Source organism: Corvus cornix, chromosome 2, assembly GCF_000738735.6.
Source record: "Corvus cornix cornix isolate S_Up_H32 chromosome 2, ASM73873v5, whole genome shotgun sequence".
Lineage (NCBI taxonomy): Eukaryota > Metazoa > Chordata > Aves > Passeriformes > Corvidae > Corvus > Corvus cornix.
The window spans coordinates 7,273,023-7,285,642 of NC_046333.1; the positions used below are offsets into that span (position 1 = coordinate 7,273,023).

The 12,620-nt window shown below is 42.3% G+C and overlaps 1 protein-coding gene across 5 annotated transcripts in view; it reads left to right on the forward strand.

Annotated features, from left to right (window-relative positions):
* Positions 1-12,620, forward strand: part of DPP6 (dipeptidyl peptidase like 6) — a 540,400-nt gene that overhangs the window by 376,041 nt on the left and 151,739 nt on the right. For all 5 annotated transcript variants that reach the window (XM_039549156.1, XM_039549157.1, XM_039549155.1 and 2 more), the window contains exon 3: positions 4,755-4,853. In XM_039549156.1, the coding sequence (XP_039405090.1) occupies positions 4,755-4,853 (99 nt within the window). The remainder of the gene's footprint in view (positions 1-4,754; positions 4,854-12,620) is intronic.

Consider the following 12,620-nt stretch of genomic DNA (forward strand, 5'->3'; position numbering starts at 1 on the left):
CCAAAAGGAGAAGCAGAGTCTGCATTTCCCTGCCATAAAATAGTTCTCTGGAAGAAGAAATGTTTATCCTTTGGTAGCCAAGCAGAGAATTAAGTGATAGATAAGTGAACAAGAGGCAAGGAAGGGGCAGGAGCACAGTGAAGGAAGGAGGCGGAGCAGTTTTGTGGAGTTCACAGGGAGCTGCCAAGTAGGAGAGTGACATCGGCAATAAAACAAACAAAACAACCAAACAAAAACCCCTCTTCACTGCAAAAGCCTCCAAGAGGGGATAGTCAAATGTTTTAATTCTTCCTTCCAATGGTAATGTTGGAGTCCAGCCTGATGCTGTCACACCAGCACAAACAACCTTTTTCATTTTACCTCTGAATCCCTTACTTGTTCCTGTCTATCTCAGTCCTCTTCCTGTCTGGGAAACCATTTTTCTCTCAGTATTTTGGTGTTGGATTGAAGGCCTGCTTTGCAGTGCAGTAGAAAGACCTGAGATGCAGAGATGTTTTAAACCCAGTGCTGAACATCATTCAGTGTCTGATTCCAGAGAGTAATTTTGGACAAAATGGGCTAGAGTGCTGCATATGGGCATGTAGTCCATGCTCAGACAAAGAAAAGTGGTTACCTGGACCCATAACTTGGACTAACACTGGGAAAACTTGGGTAATCTCCTGCAAAGTCAAGAATAACAGGTAAAGTGGGAAGTGGGGAAGATTTGCTTAGCAGGGCAGATAATGATTAAGGTATTTAATTATTGGGGGAAAAGGGGATTTGTATATCTCTTCCAGATTCTTTTTCAAATCAGCCCGAACCTTTAAAGGTTTTAACTCTGGATTCAGCTGCAGAGGGGCTGAAATTCCTACTGGTTTGGGGTTCTTAGGGGGAGGATACTCACCCTGCTCCAAGATTAGCTCATAAACTGGGAGCAGTGGATTTTGCATTCAGCAGACGCTGTAATTACAGTAGCAGTGCTCTATTGCTGGCTAATGCCTGTGTCTTCTTTTATAAAATCCTAAAACCATCTCAACATTTCTGTGATTTGTATAGATGTTCTTTGATGTTCTAGAACAACATTCTCAAAAGAAGCAGTAACTGGTGGAAGTTTACATTTAATTACACAACAGGACACCACACCCACACACCATTGCCTATGTTGAGCTTCTCCAATTTCATGTGTGTGTGAGGCCTGCCGATCCACCCACCTCTGACACCTTTGAAAAATGTGAAGCTGTTTATACAAATGATAACAGTGTTGGCCTGAACCTTTCCTTATTGGCAGCTCCTCACTTGTCACAGCATGTGGCACCTGCCTGGGTCCCATTCCATTGTTTGTGTATTTGTACAAAGACATGCAAAACTTTCTGGAAGTCTGCCCATGCACACACACACACAGAGCAAAGCTGAAAAGAGGACCCAGTCCTACAGAAATTGTGAGTACAATAAAACCTTCCCAAATTGCACTAGACATTTTGCTTAGGAAGAGGCTCTGCTTTCTCGTACATCCGTTCCTGATATTTAAAGCTTTCCGGAGATATACATCACATTTGCTCCTTTCAAATCTGACCTTTTAGCTGAAAAAAAGGAAAGTACACCCTAATACATATTAAAATTTTTGCAAAATCCATAAGAAACATTTCTCAGAAGAGGTACTGAGCTAGTCATTGCATAGCATTAATTCACAGCATGCTGTCTGACAGTCAAAGGTATTGCCTAGAAGCTTTGTAGCACTTGTGATACTCAGAAAGAACAAGGAACTGTCCTTTGAGCAGCTGTGCAGGAGAGCAGTTTGTTCACAATAGTTATGTATAAATGTGTATTTTACACCTCTAGGAAAAGGAGGGATATTACAGAAGGGAGAAAGGCTGCCTGTTTGCCTTGTCTGGCCACTGCCTTTTGGTGACAGAGAGGTCATCTGGGTGAAAAGAAGGGTCTGCCCAGAGATCCAGCAGGTATGCTGAGATGGGAAAGGAGCTCCTGGTGTTCTGGCCACAGAGAGATGGGCACACTGTCCCTCACATGCAATGGACAACAGGCCAGTGTGTGAGGAGGGCATCTGACACCAGCATGTGGGCTGAGCACCAGGGATGATGGAAAGAAAGGTGGGCAGCCAAAGGTGGCTGTAGCCTTCTGACCTATCAAACAGCCTCTGAGCATGGCTGGAGTTGAGAAGAAGCTTGAAAGTGAGGAGGCAAAACAGGCAGTGAGGTCAGCTCCTTGCTCCTTTTTGTTTGAGTTTTCTGGATTTGTGGAGGATCTTTGTTCGTTTTGTGTTCTGGAGAGCTGGGTGTTGTCAGCTCAGCCCAGGTTTGTTTGGGACCACTGACTTCAAGGATGAAGAGCAGGCAGATGAACCCAAACACAGGGTTCCTGTCATGCCTCTAATATTGAATCAAAACCAATATGGGCATGGTTTCTACTCAGTTCTCTCAGCATGTAGCTGTGATGTTTGGATGCTGGGTTTGTGACTTGGCACTCAGATCTCAAACCCCTGTGCCACTTGCACTGCTGCCATGCTGCCATCTGGATCTGCTGGGCTGGGGAATATGAATGCAAAAAAAAAGGTGGCACATGCTAAATCCTGTCCTTCCATAAGCCCAAAGAGGCCTTGCAGTCCCTGCAGTTGGGTGTGGACACAACCTGTCCCCCGACTGCTTTAGACACCCTGAGGCACACTTAGAGTCTGCTGCTCAGGACAGAGTGGGCTGCCTGAGGTCCCACAATTGCATTTCTTTCTCCACAAATGTCTCCATTAGGGCCAGAGGAATGGAGCAAGTGTTCTTAATAAGCCCTCTGACCTACCTGTGTGTTAGAGGAGAGGTCAGGAAATCTGATTTTTTTCACTAAAATTCATTGATGGGTTTATTATTTAGTTATTTGTTTTCTCCCCAGCTTTGTGGCTGAGATAAATGTAGTCCATGATCTAGTAAAGAAACCCCTGCAGCTCTTACAGCCCAAAGCAGGGGACAGGAAGGGAAGCTCAGCTCTTTTCTTAGAGAGGCTCCTAAGTGTGCAAAGCCCAGATGCAGCCTCTCCCTCTTCCTGCTGTCCCTCACGAGGAGCTGGAGTGCTGTGGAGGAACAGAGATGGTGCAGCTCCCAGACTGCCTGTCGCCATCCTGCAAAAAAGGAGGAATAGGAGGGGCTTCCCACCCTGCTTCTCCCCAAATCTCAGGGGTTTGCTTGTGCCTGTCCTTACGGCCTCATGGGGGGAAGGGGGTGTCTGTGTTCCTCCAGAGGGCATTTGGGAAGCAGCTCCTGGAACAGGCAGAAGCCCAGGGCTGTGTGTGGGCTCTGAGCTCCTGCTCTGCCCCTCCTGACCTCCCTGGGTATCCAGTTCTGGGGACTTGCACCACGGTGGAAACTAATTGGAACAATTTCCTGGGTTCCTTGTCGCCTCTATTTTCCATTTTAATAAATAAAATTATGCGGAATAACTTGGCATAATGCTGTCACACAGAGGGATTTGGCTGAGGACTTGTACTGATGGCTTTTGGTATTTGGAAGCCACAGTGAACAGTGTGATTGAAGCCTCAGCCAGACTTGGGAAAAATATGAACATTGAAGAATACAATTTAATTTGGTAAAAATGAAAGTTTGTTCTGAAACACCTTTTAGTGGAACAAAACACTGTTCATAGGTGATTTTCTGTCATCTCAGGTAGCTTAGGGGCTTCAATTTAGTACAGCAAAGAAGACTTTTTTCCCACAAATAAATGCCTTCAGAGTCTGATTCTGCTTTTCTAATCATGAGTGTCCAGTGTAAGTTTAGCACTAAACAATATTAAAGATAGCTAAGGCTGCCAGTAAGCCTCAGGCATGAGGATACTGCCATGAGGAAGGATGCTGAAACACACATTCCTGCTGTGGAAATACTGAGAATGTGGCCTCCTCTTTTCTTTAAAGAGCAAATGTATTTAAAGCTGACTGAAAGGTTTCCATGAAAATATTATTTCAGAAAAAAATTGAATGTTGACAGCAAATTATTCATAGAGGGTGACTGCTTGTCATAACAAAAAAAAAAATTACAGTTGATGGGAGAAAAGGAAAGCGGCAATGTATTAATCAAAATTGTTGGGTTTTCAAAGTTGTTAGTTTTCCTCTAAAATTTTCAGCTTTGATATTTCCATGTTTACAAATGACACTGTACATCCTTTCACTAAAAATTAAAATTAGTATGGGCCAGCTATGCAACACCTGAGGGTTTAGGGTTACATCTCATAGACTTTTCAAAAATATTTCTGCAACCTAGTGGCTGATTCCCACAGAAATTCTTTCGTGAATTTCTGAAGTAATCTGTATGAGCCCTTATAAGGTTAAACACCTTTCTAGCTATGGTTTTATGTGACATTTTTTAAGGAAATAAAAATATAAGCTGTAAAGAATTGGCCATTTTAAATACTTTTAAAAATGTAGCTCATGATTTCAGAAATGTTTTAGTGTTTATCTCTCAAATATGACACCTACAGGTGTGTTTGCATGACTTATGCTCTTTTTTGATCATGTTATGTTTGAAAATGTGTGTTTTGGACCATTTATTGGTCTTTTTGCAGTTGTTAAGACCAGGCATACATAGCAAGGAGGGTTCTGTTAGTGAACCATTAGGTGGTCCTTTTATAATACCAACAGTGGGAAGGGATTTGTGTGTGTCAGAAAGCTTAATGTGGACTGTTTCCAAATGAAATACGACATGTCACTATCCACAGTTGCTGTACTTCCAGATACATTTCAAAGCTGAATTCATGGTGGTTTATTTTTGAATGTTTTACAGTCGAAGATAACAGCTTGTCTCAGAAGAAGAAGATAACAGTGGAAGATCTCTTCAGTGATGATTTCAAGATTCATGACCCAGAGGCTAAATGGATAACTGGTGAGTTTTGAGCATTTTTTAGTATCTTTTCTTTGCTTCCTTGCTCTGTGGACATTGCTTTCTTTATGTCCTTCTTAATTCCTCCAGTTCTTTATGTTGCTCCTGAAATTACAGAATCAAGGAGTGGTTGGGGTTGGAAGGGACTTCTGGAGATCATCTTGTCCAACTCCCTCCTCCAGCTTCTAGAGCTGTTTGCCCAGAATCATGTTCTCAAATCCCTGTTTTCAACCTTCAAATTCCTATTCCAGTTTTCCTCCTGTTAAACATGCAAACACCACTGTTCTAACTTTTTATCTAGGGCTGCCCAGTGGGCTCATAGATAGGCACAGAAAAATACAGCCTTCTTCTCCAAGAGCATTCAGAACTTAGTAAGCGATGTAACACATGGTTGGAGGAAGTGGTTGGAGCACCAGCAGTGATTATTTTACCATTAACAAAACTGGAGGTTTATATTCCCTCATCAAAGCCATTTTTTTCTGGCAGAGAGGTGAAGCAATGCTAAGCAACAGGCAAACAGAGGTCCAGCAGCAGCTGGGCTGGGGCTTGCACACAAGCCATGTGCTCTTTTTATCCTCTGCTGCCTTACATTTTCCAGTCAGAGGAAAACCAAATAATACTTGAATTAATGCATGTTGGATTTGCTGGAGTGGAGCTACTTTGGGGGATGTAGATTCCAGCTCTCACTGGAAATTGCTGCAGTCAGAATGAGCTTTGGTGAGAATAAAATGATTTGTGGTGTGCTGTTCATGTGCATTCCAGTCCAACTCCTATTATCACGGAAGTTATTAGCTTTTCTTTTGAATTTAATGGGGAACTGGATTGAGTCCTTCCTTGTGTTTAGCTTTCCTTGTCTGCTGTGCCCATTGGGAACAATTTTAATACCTGTAATGAAAAAGAGAGTGTTAAAGGGTAGTGCCAAAATAACACATTCCCCAGCTGCAAGTTCTGCCACCCACTCAAGTAGAGGGGAAAGCTGTTGCAGGCAATAAACACCTCCACAAACACACCTGCAAAGTGCAGGAGCTCTTTTCCAGGCTGTGTTCTCTGTGGGAATGGTGCTCCCCACAGCCACTTTCTGGGAAAGATGATAATGGAAATGTTAGCTGCATTGCAGTTCAGGATTTTTTGTCTAGCATCCTTTTCCATTTAGCGTGGATATCCCTGATGACCCTAACAAAAGGAAAGGTGTTTTATTGAGGCCTTGACTGCTATTTTCTTTATTTGCTGGAGTATAGCAAATAGAGCATAATGGAGGCAAGGATAATGAATTAAGTAAACTTTTGCAGGAACAGAGAATGAAGTATTGCCATAGAGCTGGGTATAATATGCCCCCACTGATGGGTATCACTTTATGTGACATAAGGCTTGTTTTCCACAAAACTGCGGTCTGCTGTGAAAAAACCAGCATTTCCCTTGCTATGGTCAAATACTAAAGTCATATAAAATTTTATTAAGACTCCATTCTTGACTGTTTTAAAAACCATGTCTGTCCTCTCATGTACCCTTACTGACTTCAGTGCAGTCTTGCCAGATCTGAAATTACTAAAATATTGTTTCTGTAAGAGACAAAACACAAAGACATATTGTGAAAATATACTCAGAAATTTTAGCATTACTTCCTCCATTGCTTTGATATGGACAAACACTGACACTGATTTTAATACATCTAAAGGAATTTTATGAAGCCGACAGATACCCTGAAGATTTGCCCAAGGGTGACTTTGCATTTAAGGGCAAGATGCTGATCTATAATGTCATTCATCCAAGGGCCCAAAGCCATTTTGCAACATTAATTGCTTTTCTGTATTATAGTTGGATTTTTCACAGCTTTCTCTAGCTGGCTAAGTGGTGAAATTGTGATTAAGATGAAAGACTGGTAGCCAGATTCCTAAGCACATGTTGTTATTGGTCTCTTAGCTTTCAGTATGCAAATGAAAGACTCCAAAAATACCAAAGCCAAACTAATTAACTTAGTATAACAAGATTGCTGGAATGCCTTAGCAAAAAAAAATTGCTTATTTTAAAATACCTAATTTAAATTTGGATGTCAGCTCCCAAACCTAGCTGATGCTTTGCAGGGATCCACACAGGTGTTAAAATACAAGTAGCTGTTCTGTGTCCTTCTTCCCCTTCCTCCCCTGTTAATCATACAGCAAAATATCACAGTCATTCAGAGCTCTGCACACTTCAGTCCTCTTGGCTCATCAAGGCTCTATTTCCTTCCTTTCCCTCTACATTATTGGAGAAGAGGGGAGCTTGGTGGCCAAAGATGAAGCATGCTGCATGTTTTAGGAGTATTTGAATCATCTGAGGGATCTACTCCCAAAATAATTCAGTCAGTAAAATATGTGTCCTTCCCAATAAGCAAGGGGCTGATTCAAACACTCTGAATGAGGAAAGTCTTTCCTTTATCTTGAGTGAATCTTAGAGAAAGTGTTTCAATAAATAAAATATTTATATTCAGGGTGACACTTAAACATATGCTGAAAGCTCCTCGAAATTTATAGGATGAGCTCGTGTTTTATTAGTATTTTCTTGATTCTCAATGGGCATGTGGAGAAATAATGTATTTCTAATCAACAGCTTTGTGTCATTCTATTGATTTTAAAGGAGGAAAGAAAAAAGAAAAGAACCAGTCTCAAAGCTGACATAACTACACTTTCAGTGTAAAGATTACAGGCTTTGGCTCATTTGTGGATATGTTTGCATTTTTTTAAATTGGAATTGCAATTAAATTTACTTGCACAAAGTTAGAGATGTGGCAAAGTTGTAAATTTGAACGTTAGAATTTTTGTGGTGCCACTGTAATTTCAAATTCCAGTTTGCATTTTTATCTAATGGTTTAAGAAGAGGAAAGAATAATTTGTTTAATTAGCATGTGTCTTCTACTGCTCTGAGCACTGTTGTCTTCGGCTCCGTTAAGAGCGATCCAGAGAGGAGCGAGGCATTCATGGAGTGAAAGAACAAGGGGGAATGGCTTCAAACTGGCTGAGAGTAGGTTTAGATTGGATATTAGGAATAAATTCTTTACTGTGAGGGTGGTGAGACCCTGGCACAGGTTGCCCAGAGAAGCTGTGGATATGTTCCCTGGAAGTGTTCAAGGTCAGGTTGGATGGGTCTCTGGTCTAGTGGAAGGTGTCCCTGCCCATGGCAGGGGGTTGGAACTGTATGATCTCCAAGGTCCCTTCCAACCCAGGCCGTTCTGAGATTCTATGATTCTGTGACTAGAATGGACTGCTCCAGAGTTTATTTCCAGTTTCACTTCCAGGGACTGCTATAGGTTAGGTTTTCCCTGTAGTGTGAGTAAATGCTGACTTCATTGTGCAGGTTTCATTATTCAGGACAGCACAGCATATATGTTATACTACAGTAGGTGTAAAGCAGTGAAGTACAGGAAGTTTTGGGTTCTGCTGGTGGTTTATTGGCACCCCTTTGCCTGGCAGTCCAAGTGCAAATAATCTGAGCTGTGTCTCTGTTCCAGCCCCATTCACCCCACGCTTTTTCCTGTGCTCCTCTCCTCATCTCTCCATGCCTCTCGCTCTGCTGAACTTCCCTTTCCTGCACAACTACAATTATATTGTCCATATACTTAACAAGCATATGAGCTCCAATCAGTAGCTCTTTTCATACTTTGTATCATAAACATAGTATTTGAATGATTCCTTGTTTCATATCCCACTCCATAGCCCATCAGGAGTGTCCTGTGCTGGCCTTTTCAGCCATCTCCCAGCTGACAGGTGGCCTACTCGTTAGTCTAGTCTCTAATTGTTTAGCAGTTCTGCTCATGAGCACCACATTACCTTGTAATTAAGCTCCACAATTACTGGGCTTTTCCTGTAATTTCTCTCACACAGCATTTTAGGTCAGGTTTCTGAAAAGCTCGATGGGATGCTGTAACGATCCTGTAATGTTTGACAAAAAACAGGACAAAGAAATTTGTTGTCATTTTGTGCTGAAGAGCAGCTTGGTCCTCTGATTTCTCCTACATACAATAATTCATAGTCATTATTTAGACCTGACCTGAGAAGCCAGTTGAGTTATGCATTCAGGTTTTGTGGCCCTTTAGAGCTGCAGTGCTTCTTGCCAGGTGTGAATCTGACCCCCAGCATCCTGGGAGCACTCCTGCCTGATGGGGAGGGAGCATAACGTAAAAGAAAACAGTGGAGACTGAACTGCATATGCCACTTGTGGAGACTTATGCTAATCTTCTGTCTTTTTACTTAATGGCAAATGTATTTTGCCCACATTGTAAGTACTTGGCTGCTGGTTTAGTTAGAAAAAACCATCAGAGCAGCCTCTAATATCCTGACAGAGGTTATTGTGATGGATTGGGTGCAACGTGTCATTCCTTACTTCTTAGAGGTTGTTTTTCCAGCCTTGCTGTTGGCATCTTGCAAGACAGTGCATTTTGCACTGGCTCTTGTCAGGATTTTGGGCTGGTGATTAAATAGGTGACTGGAGGTTTTAATTTTCCTTACACTAGACACTGGCCAGAAATGGGGAGACAATCCTTGCAGAGGAGTTGTAGCCAAATGGGAAGAATAAAGGTTGAAGTGAAGAGCACAATATATTCAAGCAGGGAGGAGCACTGCAGTGAGGTGTAGGACACCAAAGGACCCATTTAGGGCCACAGGAACTTGAAAAAATGTGAAAATCAAGCCCTTCACTCTATGGTCCCTGCCCTCTCACTTCACCTGCAATATTGGAAAAATAATATTTATTCTTATGTGAAGATGAATAATGAGTAAATTAGCAAGAGGCTCCAAATGACATTTTCAGAAATGTCTCAGTTATTTGGAAGCCTGCCACTCAGTGAGAGCCAGGACCATGGTGTGCCCAGCTCGCCTCTGAGAATGGCAGCTGGGCTTTTACCTCAAAAGTCCCTTTGAAAAACACACTAATAACTAATATCTAAATATAAAGGAGTAATTCTTTTATCTTTAATACTGAAGCACATATGTTCTGTTGCGTGTTTTGCTAATAACATCATAGAGTTTCTGGGCTCTTTTAAATTCTAATATTGAATTTAATGACCTAGAACTAATAAGTTTTATTTACCATGCGGAAAAAAGCATCGTGTAGTAACTGAGGTAATTATTTTGGTTTACCTTTAGTAATAATGCTCAGATCAACAATACTTAGATAGCCCAAATGCCCTCAAACCTCTTCTCTGCAGTGTAAATCCATTGCACTGTATTGATAAAAGCACTGATGCATTTCAAATTATGCAGATGTGTACGGAGTAAATGAATTATTTATAGGTTGCTTTGCATAGATATTAAGAACTTTGTAAGTGCTAATATTTTTCATTACGAGAAAGATTTGTGCTAAGGTGCTGCTTTGATAGCTCTTAAGACTAAAATTGCCCTCCTAGAAGCTACAGCATGGTTGACTGGCGTGCAGGCATCTCTGGGCTGCTTCTCCACGGGCCAAAAGATTCATAGGATCATTAAGGTTGAAAAAGACCTCTGAGATCATCCAGACCAACCATTAACTCAGCACTGCCTCGTCCACCACTAAATTATGTCCCTTAGCTCCACATTGACATGGTTCTTGAACACTTCCAAGGGTGGTGATTCCACCGCTTCCCTGAGCAGCCAGTTCCAGTGCTTGACCAGGGAAGAAATTCTCCTAATGTGCAATCTAAATCTGGCACGACTCAAAGTCATTTCCTCTTGTCCTATCACTCAGGAGAGGAGGCCAGCTCCCACCTCACTAGAGCCTCTTTTCAGGTAATTGCAGAGAGCTATTGACAGCTTGCAAGTGACCGTCCAAAATGTAAGGCAGAAGGAGCCTTTCCCTTGGCAAGGTTGGGCTGTCAGATGAAAGGAAAACTCATCTTTCTCTGTCGTCTGAGGGGCAAAGTTGTCTTCCTTGGGCACTGCAGCTTGCACTCTTGTGCATGTTTGGGATCTGTGTTAGGAAGGAGCTGCTTCCCCCTGCAGGCACCCTTGAGCCCCAATGCCACCCCAGTGCCTGTCTTGTGTTAGAAGAATGTAAGGTAGAAGATGCTCACAGGTGGTTTTGTTAGTGTAAATCTGGTGAAGGCATAAAGAAAACTGGGTTACTCTATCAGAATATTTGCCCACCTTGCTAACTAGAAATATTAGTTCATTAATTTCAATGTGTTTTAAATATGTGTTTAAATGACTTAAATGAATGGGTTTACTGGTCTTAATGGTTCAAAGACAACTTTCTCCACTCCCAATTCTGGTCTGTCAAACTTCATATCCAAGCTCTTGGCAGCTTGTTCTGAAGTATTTTTTATGAGTGTTTTGGTTTTTAAAATATTTTTGAAATATTTTCTGAGACACACAGCAAGGTACCTGGGGTATTGCACGTTGGTTTGTGGTGCCAGAGGTTTCAGTGAACTTCCGGTCCCTGTTACAAAGAGCCCCACGGCCTGTAAGGATGACCTTATGCTGAGGTAAAGACACCCTAACTAAAGGAAAATGCTGTGTGGGCCAGAAGAAAATACAGAGGAAGGACTAAGAAGGCTCTTCTGGTCTAGCACATCATGGGGATGGCCTTCAGAAACCTTCTGTTATGATTCATGAAGATATGGATGATTGTTAAGTGAGTTTTTAGGTAGTGTTGGTGCCAGTGGAAGTGTCCATGTACTTTAGATCTGGTCGATTACTATTCTTAATCTAAATGCCTTCATGAAGTGACATCCTGTGTTGCCAAAGCAGAGTGGGTAAGGCAGTGGTTGCTCCATCACGACTGCCACATGGAGGAAGAAGTGAGGAATATGTTAAACCATTTGAACCATAGTTTTGATTTTAGATCCCATCCTGGATCATCTTCTTCAGGGATTTCTGTGGATCTGTGATCTGAGAGCACTGAAGAGAATTTGTCCTACTCCTGCCTTTCAGCTGCTGGGCAACTGCCCGAGTTCAGCAGTGACAGTAACCCATTCACTAAAGACAGGAAACATAGGAATTAATGGCTTTTTAAGATACTATAATAGGCCGTGGAGGAGAGCATCCCTGCCATGTAGCTGTTTTGTTCATTACTGCTAGAGAGAATGAAATGAGAAATCAATTTGGCTCTTTCAAAAATTAATACAGTCTGCAGGAGCAAGCTGGGGAGGAGTGTGGTGCCAAGGCTTTGGCAGTGCCTCAGTGCCCTCTCCTCTGCAGTGCTGGAGTGCTGGTGGGACACGTGCCCCTCTTGGACTGAGATGATAATTCTTTGGTGTTTACAGCAACTTCTGAATTTAGAAGGAGAAATGTGCTGGATAAAGTCCTGTTTGGGAAAAATATCGCACCCTGGAAAAGCAGAAGTAACACTGTAATGGTCAAATAGAGGTTTCGTGTGTGGTGTTTTTGAGTAGTTTGATGTCTTGAGGGCTCAAGATTTCCATAAGAGCCTAACCCTGTGTTTGGAAGCCTCCACAGGTAATCTAATTTCTCCAAAGCCTGCTGAACTCTAATCATTCCCCTGCCTGTCATGACTGCTGTTGAGCCTCTGAGTCAAATGTCCTCCTGAGGTATCAACATATGGCTTTAGTTAGAGAACATCTAAAAACCTACATGCATTAAAAAGTGGCCTCAGGCATTCAGTGTCATAGCTTTCTATTTGTTATGTCTCTGCATCTTGCCAGGATGAGTGAAGAGTCTGGCCCAGGGACAGGGCTGGTGGCATGAAGGTCACCTGGGAGAACTGAGATGCAAGGAATGAGTGATGAGGAGAACATGGGCAATGTGACGCTGCACAGTCACTCAGGGGAGAAGCTCAGGCAAGCAGGGAGGATCTTGGGGGTGT